We start from the raw sequence: 13,966 nt of genomic DNA on the forward strand, positions 1-13,966 counted from the left end.
AATGATAGTTGGGAACACAAAATAATCAAGTGCCTTATTATCCACACAGTAGGGTAGAATTCCAATGTGAGAACAATGTGTGTGAGTATACCTTGTCAGCAAGGCAGAGTTTTGTAGATAGCACTTTTCCCATAGGTAGTGACAGTTAAGTAAGATTCATTTCATTCTGCTGACTCCCAGGAAAGCACTGATAGCAAATCTAGGTAAAAGTAGGTTATGGGGCCACAATATTGAAGGGATGGAGTCTGTGGGGAATCCCACATCTAGTAATGAAAGCATGACCCCCTGAGTGTATGTTTGCATGGGGAGCTGTAAATCTAAGATGAAAGTAAGAAAAGATCCCACTTTCTCTGGAAAATAAACTAATATAATATGCAAAAAATCACCAGGAGAGCCAACTCTATGCAAGGATAGTTGGAGGAACACAGATTTTAATGCTATGATACAGGCTTGTTTTTTATATATGTTTTTATTGTAAAAAAAATACTATACGGAGGTGTTACAGTTACATGAGTAAGGTAATGAGTACATTTCCTATTGAGCATTGCTACTTCCTCCTTTGTTTTTCCCCTACCATCCGTATCCTTCCCACCACCCCAATTCCTCCTCCCCCACCAAGTTGTTAAATTCGCCTTCAATGTAGTAGCTTGTACATCTCATCATTACTATGGGTCAGGTTGTTGTTGTCGTTTTTTAATCCTCTATTATGTTTTTAATCTCTTATGAAGAAACTGAGTGTCTGTGAAGTGGACACAATTTGTAACTTTGAAATGACCATGAGAATAAGTGAACAAGTGAACATCAAACTGGAAATGTCATCGAAGGGACATTAGATAATACAATATTTGGAAGGCACAATATTTTTGTGCAGCCATTGTTGAATAATTGCTTATCAGACATGTTAAAATTTTACCAGAACAATGTAAACTAGTTCACAGTAGGTGGTTCTCTTTGGGCTAAGTGTTGAATCACAGAGTAATAGATGAAGATTACATGGACCATATCTGTGACATGTGTGCTGAGTTCTGGAAATAAATACAAAAATGAAAACCCTTACAGTTGATTATTCAAAATGATTATAAGTGATGAGGGGTAAAAAGGTTATTTTTTATTTTAAATACTTTCAAGTCTAAAGTAAACATTATCAAAAGTAATGTATGATTTCACAAGTATCAGTCTTTAATTAAAATTTACCCTAATGGTACTAACAGATAAAATGCATGGAATGGCTATGCTCTCAGCTCAGTGAAGAATTTTTACATTTGTTTCATATTGAAGTTTCAATTACTTTCTTTACTTTTACATTAACACGTATTAATGACACAAATTATTGGGGTTTAGTGGGACATTTTAACACACACATATATAATGTACACTGATCACCTGCACAATTTTTGTCCACTGACTCTCTCATTCTTCCAACCTCTAAAAGTCATTATTCTACATGCAGGTAAAGACCACAAATTCTTTCTTACACAAGGAAGGTAAAAACATTGATACATTGAGTTTTTATAGCAAAGAAGACTATGGAAGCTGAAGACAATTTACTGTTGTTTCTGTTGCACAGAAAGTACCAGAGCACTCTCTAAAGAGTTAAATTTTATGTGTAATTCTATTTTAACTTAATATGATTTTCCCTACCAGACTTTCTCTGGTAAAACCTACTATGAATGGACCAAGAAGATGTGGTATATACATGCAATGGAGTTTTATGCTTCCATCAGAAAGAATGGCATGGCCCTATTCTTGGAAAGATTTGGAAAAAATTATATTAAGGAAAGTAAGCTAGACCCAAAGAAAAGTTGGTTAAATGGTTTATCTTGTTTAGAATAAGTCTGATATTTTTTTTTCTTTTTGTCGGTCATGGGGCTTGAACTCTGGGCCTTAATACCATCCCTCTGCTATTCAGCTCAAGGCTAGTGCTTTACCACTTGAGTGACTGCGCCACTTCGGTTTTCTGAGTGGTTTATTGAAGATGAGTCTCATGGACTTTCCTGCCTGGGTCGGCTTTGAACCACGATCCTCAGATCTCAGCCTCCTAAGTAGCTAGGATTACAGGCGTGAGCCAACGGCACCTGGCTTTATGATATTCTTAATGGGATTTCAATAACCCAATTGCTAAGTGCATAGGACCACGTATAATGAAGCATATCAACATGAACTGAAGAATGGGAAACAAGAGGTTTGTATTATATACTGTATATAGTTATTTCTTTTTTTCTGTTTTATATACAACTCTTTGTGTTGTATATACATTTTTTCAATCTGTGGAAGGGAAATAGAACCACAGAAACAGCAAGACAAAGGAGGAACTAATGCAACATTGATACTCACTTGAAACTATGTTGGAAATGAACTTTACAACTTGGTGGTAGGGGAGTAGGAAGGGGTAAATGGGAGAAAATGAGGGATGGGGTAAAAGTATTTAAAAACAAATGTACTCATGACCTTCCTTATGTAACTGTAACCCCCTGCTCATCACCTTTTCAATAAAAAATTAAAAAAAAATCAATCTACTAGCTGAAATAACAAAATCCTTTATAAATTCAAGACAATTATTGTATATAGATTATCAATATCAACTTCCCTTAGTAATATATCTTGATATGTCTTGGAAATATATAAAAAATACATATAATGTTTTGAAAATATTAAAATTTTGTTAAAATACTTTGAAGATTTGATAGTTAATTTCTAAGGAAATTTTGAACAGTCTTTAAAGTATTTTCTTCATAATTGAAGGACTGAATTTAGCCTGATTTTAGGCATATCAGGTAGACATAATTAAAGAACTCAAATTAACCAAGCAAACATATACAGTTTAAGCTAGGTACTAGTGGCTCATGCCTATATTACTAGCTACTCAGGAGGCTAAGATTTAAGAATCACCGATGAAGTCAGGCCTGCCAGGAAAATCCACCAGACTCTTTTATCACCAATTAAGAAGCAAAAAGCCAGAAGTGAAGCTGTGACTCAAGCAGTAGAATGCCAGTCTTAAGTACCAAAGTTTAGGGACAAACCCAGACCCTGAGTTTCAAGACCCAGAATCAGTCCACACACACCCCAAAAAAGAAGTTCAATTTTTTTTAAACTTTATACTTTTTCTCATTAGCAACTTATTCCAAGTTTAGCTCTTAATAAAAACTTAAGAAGAAACATTCAGGTATCTTGTCAATTTACACTGTGCCTGGTAATCATAGCTTAAAGCATTTTATTCAGTGATGATTGAAATTCAAATACTGTTATGTTGGTGTGGCTGCTGACCACATTTCTGAGAAAGAGTTCTAATTAAAACAACGCCTTACATGGCATCATTATTCAACACTTTGGGATTTACTTTTCAAATTACCTCGTCAAGGAAATCAAGTCATATAATTTTTAGTTTCCATGAAGGCCCCTTTGGCCCTAAAGAGTCCATCCCCTGATAAGCTAAATGCTCTGATGAATCTCTCCTTTGGGCTAACCACTTTTAAGACTCACACCTCTTCTTTAGAGATGACAATCACAGATTCAGATTCAACTTTCAGATTCAACTTTATTAACTTGATGTGATCAATTAGCCATTTATACTAAGAAGATCAACCCCAGTGATGAAGTCATCCGCACAGGTGAGGAATAGATAGGAGAAAGAACAAACAGTAATTGCAGACATAACTACTGCCTAAATACAAGGTAAGAATATTGAAGGAGTAAGAAGGCCAAGAACAGAAAATATTGCTTAATGATGAAAAAAGTTAAAAATAAGCCACTACTTTCTCCTCACAATGTTCCTTTATTACTCTAAAGAGGTAAAATTATCCACAGCCCCCCAAAACAACTTTGATAAGCATTATTTTCCATACTTCATGTAAGAAGAGAATTAAACCACAAATTCCAAGTTCCTTCTTTATTGCTTCTGGTATTTCCCCCTTATCTCTTATCCCTTTCTAATCTCCTTTTATAAGACTACTAAAGATTCAATAAAGATAACTCACAGTTAATACTTTGTTGTACACAATATACTAAGTCATGGAAGCAATTGTCTGTAGAAGTTGAAAATTATATCTGCATGAAAGGAGGAGTTGTAACTCTTTGATCCATACCTCTCATAATGTATTGTTTTCATCTGAATGTTCCCAATTTTTTATACTGAAATACAATCAATTAGCTATTCTGACATCTTTTACAAGAGCTGCATTTATAGAATTGAACAACTAAAAGAACCCCAAAACAGGAAACAACAGGTGGATCTATTTTTATTTCTTTCTTCTCATGCCTTAGTGTAGCAGCATAGAATACATTGGTTCCATAAGGAACTAGAGTCAAAGAATGTAGCAATGCTGGAGTGGGCAGATAATTCAGAGAGAAAAGAGAACATTGAAATGCTGAGTTACTATGTATTGTCACCCATTAACTACAAGACAAAGCCCAGATGAAAAATTAAACACATAAAAGAGAAAAGGAGCCACCTACAAATCATAACTCTTTGTGAAATATGATTTATTTTTAACCAAACAAAAAACACGCTGGGCACAACACATTAACGCGATAATGTTTATGGATTCAATAAACAGTCTTATTTCTTCTCTAAACATAAGACTAAAATGTACCGTAATTAAGATTTATGCTTAGAATTTCAGTGCTGTGGTTATTGTTCTAGAGAAAAATCTATCATGCAGAAACTACCTTCAGGGCCTGTGTTTAGCTTTCTCAGTCCTGTGATTTATGCACCTCCCTAATATTATCATTACCTTCTCTTGCTTGTCCTCTCTCACACAGCTTTATGTCCTATTTTCTCTCACTGAATTTATTTTATTTTTAAATGTATTTATATTCCCTCATCCTTTAGGAAGAATTTCAAATGTTCTTATTCAGATTCTCATTTTCCATACCATTATTAGTTGCAAGTTACTATGCATGTGGCTATGTGTCTTTTGTTAGTCTTTCTCTACAGTTTATTTTTCAGGTAGAAAAAATAAATATTTTTCTGTGAGAGCAAGTAAACAATGCAAATCAAGTTTCTTTCGACTAGGACATCTGTTTAAGGCTAAGTGTTTTCACCTTGCAAAAACAACTTGAACTCACTAAATTTGAGTATTTAAGTCTATATGTCACAATATAGGAATTGCAATTATTATGCTTTTATCATCATATAAGTAATAACAATTTGAAGATTATGAAAAGAAAACAGAGGATACTGATTTGTTAAGAAAAACGCTTTGTTTATTGTCTTCTCTAGCCACCTTTAGTGTTTCTTCAATAGTCATTTACTCAGATTTCACACTAGAGGGAAGGAATTGCACTTAATAGACAATTTTTCTGTAAAAAGAAAAATATTTAAATGAAATATAAAATTATTTTGGACTTTCTTTTGGTAGCATTTTATTGTGGGGGAAAATCGCAGACTTGCAAAATATAAAAAAGTAAAAAGTAGTGTAAAAACACACATTTACACTTCAAGTCTTAGCTTCAATAAATATTATCCTTGAAAAGTTTTATCTATCTATCCATCCATCTATCTATTTTTTATCTAGCTGTTCATCTATCATCCATCTATTTATCTCTATCCATCTAATCTGTGAATATGTGTCTCTACAATCTGTCTACCTACATATCATCTATCTCTATTTCTGGACCATTTGAGAGGAAGTGGAGATGCAATACTTTTTACCATTGGCTAAGTTAGTATTTCTTTTTAAAGAACCAGGATAGTACTTCACATAATCTATGAATAGTTTAAAAAACTTAGGTAAATCAACTTGAGGACAATATTCAGATTTCTCCAATGGTCTAAATAATTTGCAATAGCTTTTTTTTCAGCTGTGGGATTACACATTTAGTACTTTGTCTTTTGGGCCTCATTTACCCTGGACCAGTCAATGCTTCAGTCCTCACTGCCTTTCCAGATCTTGAGTTTTTGTAGATTATAGGTAAGCTGTTTCTTTTCTCAGTTTGAATTTGGCTGATATTTTTTATTATAATAAATAGACTATGGGGCTGGGAATGTGGCTTAGTGGTAGGACTTCATGCATGAAGCCCTAGGTTCGATTTTTCAGTACCACATTAACAGAAAAGGCCAGAAGTGGCACTGTGGCTCAGTGGTAGAGAGCTAGACTTGAGCAAAAGAAGCTCAGGAACAGTGCCTAGACCCTGAGTTCAAGCCCCAGGACTGTCACAAAAAAAAATAGACTGTGTATTGGGGGCATAAATATCACTTTGGTGATATATCTTTTTGAAAGCATAACATCAGTAGACACAAAAAGTTGGTTTATCTCCACATAGCTGTGGTGACTAGAGTCCAACAGATTGTCTGTCAAAACAATTACTTTTTATTTTGTCATTAAACTACATGAATAATCTGCTGCCCATCAAACTTAGTTTGCAAAGCTACTAGTTTTATATCCACTAGTTAGTATGTTTTCTAACTCCATTATCATTTTACCCTTTAAACTTTTAATGTCTGAAAAAATTCTGTCTCCATCAGTTAGAGATTCTTATGCTGTTCTGTCAATCCCTGAAATAATACTTTTTGATACCCAAATCTCCCTAGAATTGAATGGAAAACACAGCAGAAAATGAATGAGGATGGCAAACATCAATATGACTTCTGAAAACTACTTCATCCTAAAAGGGTTTTCTAATTGGCCCCACCTGGAAGCAGTTCTCTTCGTGGTCATCTTGATCTTCTACTTGATGACACTGATAGGAAACCTGTTCATCATCATCCTGGCATACCTGGATTCCCACCTCCACACTCCCATGTACTTCTTCCTCTCAAACCTCTCTGTTCTGGATCTCTGCTACACCACCAGCTCCATCCCCCAGTTGCTGTTCAACCTCTGGGGCCCAGACAAGACCATTTCTTATGCTGGTTGCTTGGTCCAACTTTACTTTGTTCTTGCTCTGGGAACCACAGAGTGTGTTTTATTGATGGTGATGTCCTACGACCGCTATGCAGCTGTGTGCAAACCCCTGCATTACACTGTCCTCATGCACCCTCGTTTCTGCCAATTTTTGGCTATGGTTTCCTGGGTATGTGGCTTTACCAACTCAGCACTTCATTCCCTCTTTATTTTGTGGGTACCCCTATGTGGACATCACCAAGTGGATCATTTCTTCTGTGAAGTTCCAGCTCTGCTGCAAATAGCATGTGCAGATATACATGCTAATGAGATGACCCTCATGGTCACAAGTTCAATTTTTGCTCTCATACCACTCATCCTCATTTTCACTTCCTATGGTGCCATTGCCCATGCTGTACTGAGGATGAAATCAACTACTGAATTTCAGAAAGTTTTTGGGACATGTGGAGCCCATCTCATGGTGGTGTCCCTCTTTTTCATTCCAGCCTTCTGCATATACTTCCAGCCACCCATGGGAAATTCCCAAGACCAAAATAAGTTCATTGCCCTGTTTTATACTGTTGTCACACCTAGCCTCAATCCTTTAATCTACACCCTCAGAAACAAAGATGTCAGAGACGCAGTTAAGAGACTAATGGGACAAGAGTAACCTGTATATCTGTGATATTAAAAGTATAATGGTGCATCTCTTCCCCTATGGTTATCAATCCTCCATTTATCAACTTTCCTTTTACTCAATGAGCAATTATTGTGAATCTATTCTCATAGAGTTCCAAAGATTTTTGGAATGAATATAAGTAAAATGTAGCATAAATACCAAACACTTTTGATGAAATACCACCATTGAATTTTTTCCATATCACTATATAACAGATCCAAAGCTTTTCCTCAAATAAGAATGAGATGAAAGCTTTGTTGCAAATTGTGACAAAAAGAATTTTATAATGCCAATGGAAATATGATATTGTCCATTTAGCAATCTCAAAAGACCTAATGACATGCCTGAAATGTTTTGTCCAATTTTGATATTCTTTGTTGAATAGCAATTATTAATAGGAATTTGTTCCATAATGTTTCAGATGCCATTACTATTAGTGAAAATGCAATTGTGTGAATTATTGTAAAACATATTTGACATATATATTAGAAATAATCACATTTACCCTTTTCACAAGATATTAAGAAGTATAAATTATAGAAGATAAACACAATGTAGAAATTCTGATATATAGCTTGTCATGCAATAGTTATCACTGATTGCATATAATTATGTGATAGAAATGCTTCAAGGTCCCTACAGCCTAGGGAGACATCTGGAATGCAAGAGATTAATGAAGAGCTACAGTCAAAAATGACTGTAAAACTAATGGGTTTTTCAAGTAACTATTTGAAAATTATTTGGAAAATTATTTGTGGTAAAGCTATTATGTATGAAAGGTTATTTTTCTTTTTAAGTTTGGTTTAAATTTAGCATTTGTGATAAATAATTATGATATGGTGATCAACTTACAAATTTCCCAAATAAATATATTTTATAAAAGAAATAATTTCACATTTATAATATTTTCAACCATCACTATATGAAATAATGATCTATGTATGTCTCCCTTGGAACTTTCAGGCATATTAATTGCACTGGACTAATGATCAGAGGAAAATGCAATATAAAGTAACATCTTGGCAATGTTTGAACTTTGTCCATAAGTCAAATATCAACAACAGTCTTTAGGGCCTCTAGAATTTAGTTATTGCCTATTCAAGTATTACTTTCTTTTTTTTTTTTTTTGTCGGGTCGTGGGCCTGAACTCTGAGCCTGGGCGCTGTCCCTCAGCTCTTCAGCTCAAGGCTAGCACTCTACCACTTGAGCCACAGTGCCACTTCCGGCTTTTTTTTCCTGCTTATGTGGTTCTGAGGAATCAAACCCAGGGCCTCATCTATGCAAGGCAAGTACTCTACCACTGAGCCACCTTCCTCGCCCGTCAAATGTTACTTTCTAATTATAAAATAAACCTACACCCAAAACTGCCCCTCAATGGGTTGCAATTACACTGATGCTGCTCATGTTTTCTCTTTCTGTGTTTGTAACTCTTTCTTTATCTCTACCTTGTCAGGAATAATAGAAGGCATATTCTTTTGTTTTGAATGTACTACCAAAGAAATGAAGACCCAGAAGGTGTGTTTATAGAAGTTTTAGTACTAAGACTCCATAGAGTGAAACAGCACATGGTTACAAGCTGTGTAAATATTTAAAATATAACTTACTATATTCATACATCTTGCAGTGTGAAAGTTTTAGAGAATTTGTGCAGCATCTTGGTCTTTTACAATCCAAATTTTTCCTGCCAGGTTGATTAAGATATAATTGACAAAAACTGTATGTATTTATATTGTACAATGTCATGTTTTGATATATATATATGTATGTAGATATACATTAACTGACTTGAGTAATTTCTTTATAAGTCATTTAATGTTTCTGTCATTTCATTTGCTCATCTTTTTTGTAATAAAAACATTTAAGATCTATTAGTATTGTTTCATGTATATAGTGGCATTAATAATAGTCACCATGTTATTGAATACTTCTCAGTAGATCAGCTATTTGCCTGAAACTTTGTATACCTTTACTAATATTTTCCCATATCCCATTAAATCTGAATTACCAAGCCCCTATGACAATCACAATTGTGTTTTTTCTGGATCAACATTTTTAGATTTACATATAAGTGATTACCTGTGCTATTTGTCATTGTCTACAAGCTTAGTTCATTCATATAACATTCTCAAAGTTTGCTATGTTGTCACAAAATCAAGATTCATTTATTTTTAAAAGTATTCAATTGTGTTTGCATGTATACATGCATGTGTGCATGCATGTATATATGCATATATGTTTTGCATTTTATTTATTCATTCATCTATCAATAGGTTTTTCTCTCCATTTCTTAGCTTATTGTGAGTAATACTTCAATGAATACAGACCTGAAAACATCTCTTTGACACAATGATCTCAGATATTGAGGGTGGGAAGGTGGCTCAGTGGTAGAGTGCTTGCCTTGCATGCATGAGCAGAAAAAGCCAGAAGTGGTGCTGTGGCTCAAGTGGTAGAGCACTTAGCCTTGAGCTGAAGAGCTGAGAGACAGCGCCCAGTCCCAGAGTTCAGGCCCTATGACTGGCAAAAAAAAAAAAAAGAAAAGAAAGAAAGAAAAAAAAGAAATTTAATCTACAAGGTAGATTTATTTTTTAGTTTAAGAATTTTCATATTATTTTTCATAATGACTTAATTTTTTACTTTACAGTGGCTTAATAATTTAACAGCAGCTTACAAGGTTCTTTCTTCTCCACATCCTTGGCAATACTTGTTACCTTTTATTGTTTTTAATAATAGATAGCTTACCAGGTATGAAGAGTAAGGAAGTAAGTACAAGAAAGGAAGTAAGTCTGGAATCCGGCTCATGGGGTAGGGGAGTGGATTTGGAGCCTGGTCTGTGGGATTCCAGACTAGATATGCATGTGCTATTCTGGATTCAGGTTTTGGGGAAGCAGCCTGGGTTCTAGAGCCAGGGACTGGCTTGTTTTAAGGTTTCTTTTGAGACTGATTGGTGCTATGATAGACAACAAGGTCAAATGTGCACTTCACTGTGCATTCCCCATTCAGGAAGGTCATTCTGTCTTTGCTATGTTGACTCTGGCCCTGGAGGAGGGGGTAATTGGTAATGTGAAATGATTCTTCCTATTCTCAGCATGGCTATTCTTATTTCCTTGCTAAACTAAGTACTGGATTCCTACATTGCTGAGAGTGAATTTTTTTCATATGTGTTATATGAAAGTTGTTTGAATTAATGTTTCTGAAGGCATATGAGGGGAAATCCTTCTTTACCTCCTGTTACTCTATTTTTTTTTCAATTGTAAACTTCTTGTCTTGTCCCTATTTGCTTACAAAACATATAAATTCTTTTCTTCACTTAGATATATTTTTCTTTGGAATACTCTTATTATAATACATATGGTTTTGAAAAATAGCCACATTTACATGATACCTTTTTCAAGTTATAATAAAAACAGAGATCAGTTGTCATGACTCTCTTGATATTTAATAAAGAAGTATTATTTTTGTTTTGTTTTGCACATTTGTGAGCAGTTACATAATAAGGAATAGGGATGGTCAGGTGTCATTGAAATAAATAAACAGAAATTTAGTGTGTTGATTTTATTGCACTTTCTATCTCAAATTGGGTGATGGAAGGTGCTTATTTTGTTATGTTTAAAAATAAATGCTTTCATTGTTAAATATTTAATGATACTATTTTATTTAATTTTATTGTTGGTCCTTGGGTTTGAACTTGGGGCCTGAGCACTGTTTTGGAGCTTTTTTGCTCAAGGGTAGCTCTCTACCCCTTGAGCCACAGCTCCTTTTTGGTAGGGTTTTTTGTTTTTGTTTGTTTGTTCGTTCGTTTTGGAGGTAAGAGTCTTTCCTGCCCAAGCTGGCTTTGCATTGCAATCCTTCCATCTCAGCCTCCAGTGTAACATGGATTACAGGAGTGAGCCACCAGCGCCTGGTTTAGTTATACTTTTTCAAAAGAACAATGGCTTTAAGTCTTTAGCCCACTTATTTATTGGGCAGTTGTTTCCTTGAGGATTTGTTGTTGGGGGATTTAATTTTTTGAGTTCCAAGTATATTTTAGATATGAGACCCTTGGCTGTTGTATGGCTAGTGAAGATCTTCTCCCAATCTGTGGGCTTTCTATTGATCTTGCTAGCTATGTCCTTTGCCATGCAGAAGCTCTGCAACTTGCTTTCACTATATTTGATGTCAGTATAACTTGTGGAGGAGATGGGGGAAAACAAGTCATTTAAGGATACAGGTGGACCTGTTGCAACAATGAGAAGTACAAGTTGTCATGCCGAAAAACAAGCTTTACAACGTTGGTGCGGGGGGGGGGGGGAGGGGGGGTGGGGGGGGGGGGGGGGGGGGGAGGCTGGGAAGGGATGTGGCTGCAATGCTTGATAAGAAATGTACGCATTATCCTGCCCATGTAATTGTAACCCCTCTGTACAGTATGTTCACAAATAAAATTAAATTAAATTAAATTAAAAAAATAAAAAGAACAATGGCAGTAAGGTCATATCTCACACTCAACAAGAGTTCAGTTCTGTGCCCATGATTTTATCTGTAGCCAAATTTGCATTTTCTTCTTCATGTGTTAACTTGAAATTTTCCAGGCCTCATATATACGGATTAAAGAAAAGGTATCATACAGCCTGGGTTTCTGCCACATACAATTTATTTGCATATCATAAATGGGTTAGAACATCACACACCAATTGCTTATATGCTGCACACTTTCCTGCTCAAGCCTAGCCTTATGTGTGACATTTATATTCTATTCCATGCCCAACTTAATGATTTTGTACATGGAGTTCAGTTTGTTACATTGTGAACTAGGTTGGCTTCCGGTTTGTTCAACTGTGGATAGCAAGTAGAAACTCCTTTCCAAGTAGAGAATGATTATCAGCATAAGCTGTCATTCTCAAATGAGACCTGCACTTTGAATTCTGCATTTTGGTTTTTTATGGGTTACCAGTATCAGGTGTGGTATTATGTTCTGATGCTTGTCAGCTGTATCCACATTGAAGGATACCTGCCTATGTCACACTCAGCTATATAACCAGAGCAACAAACATCTGCTATTCTGTGGGTTTTTTCCAAAGCTATAGCATGTCACAAGTTATGTGCATTAAATGCATTTTGAGTTATGATATTTTCACCTTTTTTGTTTTATCAGAATGTCTCACATCATATATTGTGGTGGATCTGTTTATTACAGAGAACTTATTCCTCTGATGAGAGTACAAATCACCTATCTGCTACTATATCATTTGCTATTACCTTGGTGTTTAATTCTTACACCTAAAGGAGAAATTATTACACAATTAGCATGTATCCCATTAAAATATGTGTAGTAGGCAGATGATCATGGCCTGAAATTATCTCTGCTTCTTGACAAATAAACATATAGGTACAATCCTCTCATTTAAAAAAATTATTTTTATTGTAAAATGTTGTACAGATGGGTTACAGTTACATGAGTAAGGTAATGAGTGCATTTCTTGTCGAGCATTGTTACCCTCTCCTTTGTTTTTCTCCTACTATCCCTTCCCTCAATCCTCTCATTTTGGGTGTGTATAAAACCTGTGACTAGCTTCTAACTAATAGGATATTCAAAACGTGAATGGACTTACATTATTATGTGATGTTAGATTGTCTTTTTCTGGCTTTGATGAAATAAAGAAGTACGTTGGAAGAACCCATGTGGCAAAAAAAAAATGAGAACAATCTCCCCTATGCACACTCAAAAAATGCTAAAAACTAAAGACTTCTAACTAGTAACTTTAATAAAGGGTAAGGTCTTCCTACTCATAAGGTATAAAAAACTGAGTTTGTAATGAGCCTTAAAGAGCTCTTTCCTCAGTTAAGTCATGAAAAGAGTTTGCAGCCTTTGTCAACACTTGACAATTGTTTACAGATGAGACCCTGAAGCAAAGGCCTACAGTTGGTCTACAGTTACTATAATCTAATAATCACTTGTTGTTTTGAGACGAGAAAATGGCAAAAGAGGGGCGAGGGGAGGGAGAGGAGACAAGAAAAGAAACGGAGGAGAAGAGAGGAGAGGAAGAGTAGAAAGGATGAAAAAGAAGTATACATATAAATACACGTGGAACTGATATAAAGCAGACATGTAGACCAATACAACAAAAGAGAGTAAAATTAACACAGATTAACATTTGGAAATGAATCAGCAAATAAAAGAGAGATAAAACCTGCATGTCATTAGCCTCCACAATCACATTTAGATAAAATCCCAAAGGAGCTCCTAATAAAAGCACAGATTATACAATAGGATTACAATCAGCTAAAAATGTTCTTGATATCCAAATAAATAATTAACAAAGTGAGGGCAGCCTACACAATGAGACGAAATATTTGTAGACTATACATCTAATATACATCTATATAATATATAGGGAAATGCAAATCTCAATAGCAAAAAAGAAAGAAAAAGAAAAACATTTTAAAGTGAGTAATAAATCTACATGCAAGCCATACAAATGGCCAACAGGCA

General features: G+C 35.0%; 1 protein-coding gene across 1 annotated transcript; it reads left to right on the forward strand.

Annotated features, from left to right (window-relative positions):
- Window positions 1-6,558: 6,558 nt before the first annotated feature.
- On the forward strand, window positions 6,559-7,491 carry LOC105996907 (olfactory receptor 2J3-like). The gene has a single exon (XM_013031148.1). The coding sequence runs from the start codon at window positions 6,559-6,561 to the stop codon at window positions 7,489-7,491; it is 933 nt and encodes a 310-aa protein (XP_012886602.1).
- The last annotated feature ends 6,475 nt before the right edge of the window (window positions 7,492-13,966 follow it).

Source organism: Dipodomys ordii, unplaced genomic scaffold, assembly GCF_000151885.1.
Source record: "Dipodomys ordii isolate 6190 unplaced genomic scaffold, Dord_2.0 Scaffold138, whole genome shotgun sequence".
Classification (NCBI taxonomy): domain Eukaryota; kingdom Metazoa; phylum Chordata; class Mammalia; order Rodentia; family Heteromyidae; genus Dipodomys; species Dipodomys ordii.

What these genes read in the sequence shown, in the direction of transcription:
- LOC105996907 (XM_013031148.1), top strand. Translation starts at nt 6,559, where the DNA reads ATGAGGATGGCAAACATCAATATGACTTCTGAAAACTACTTCATCCTA.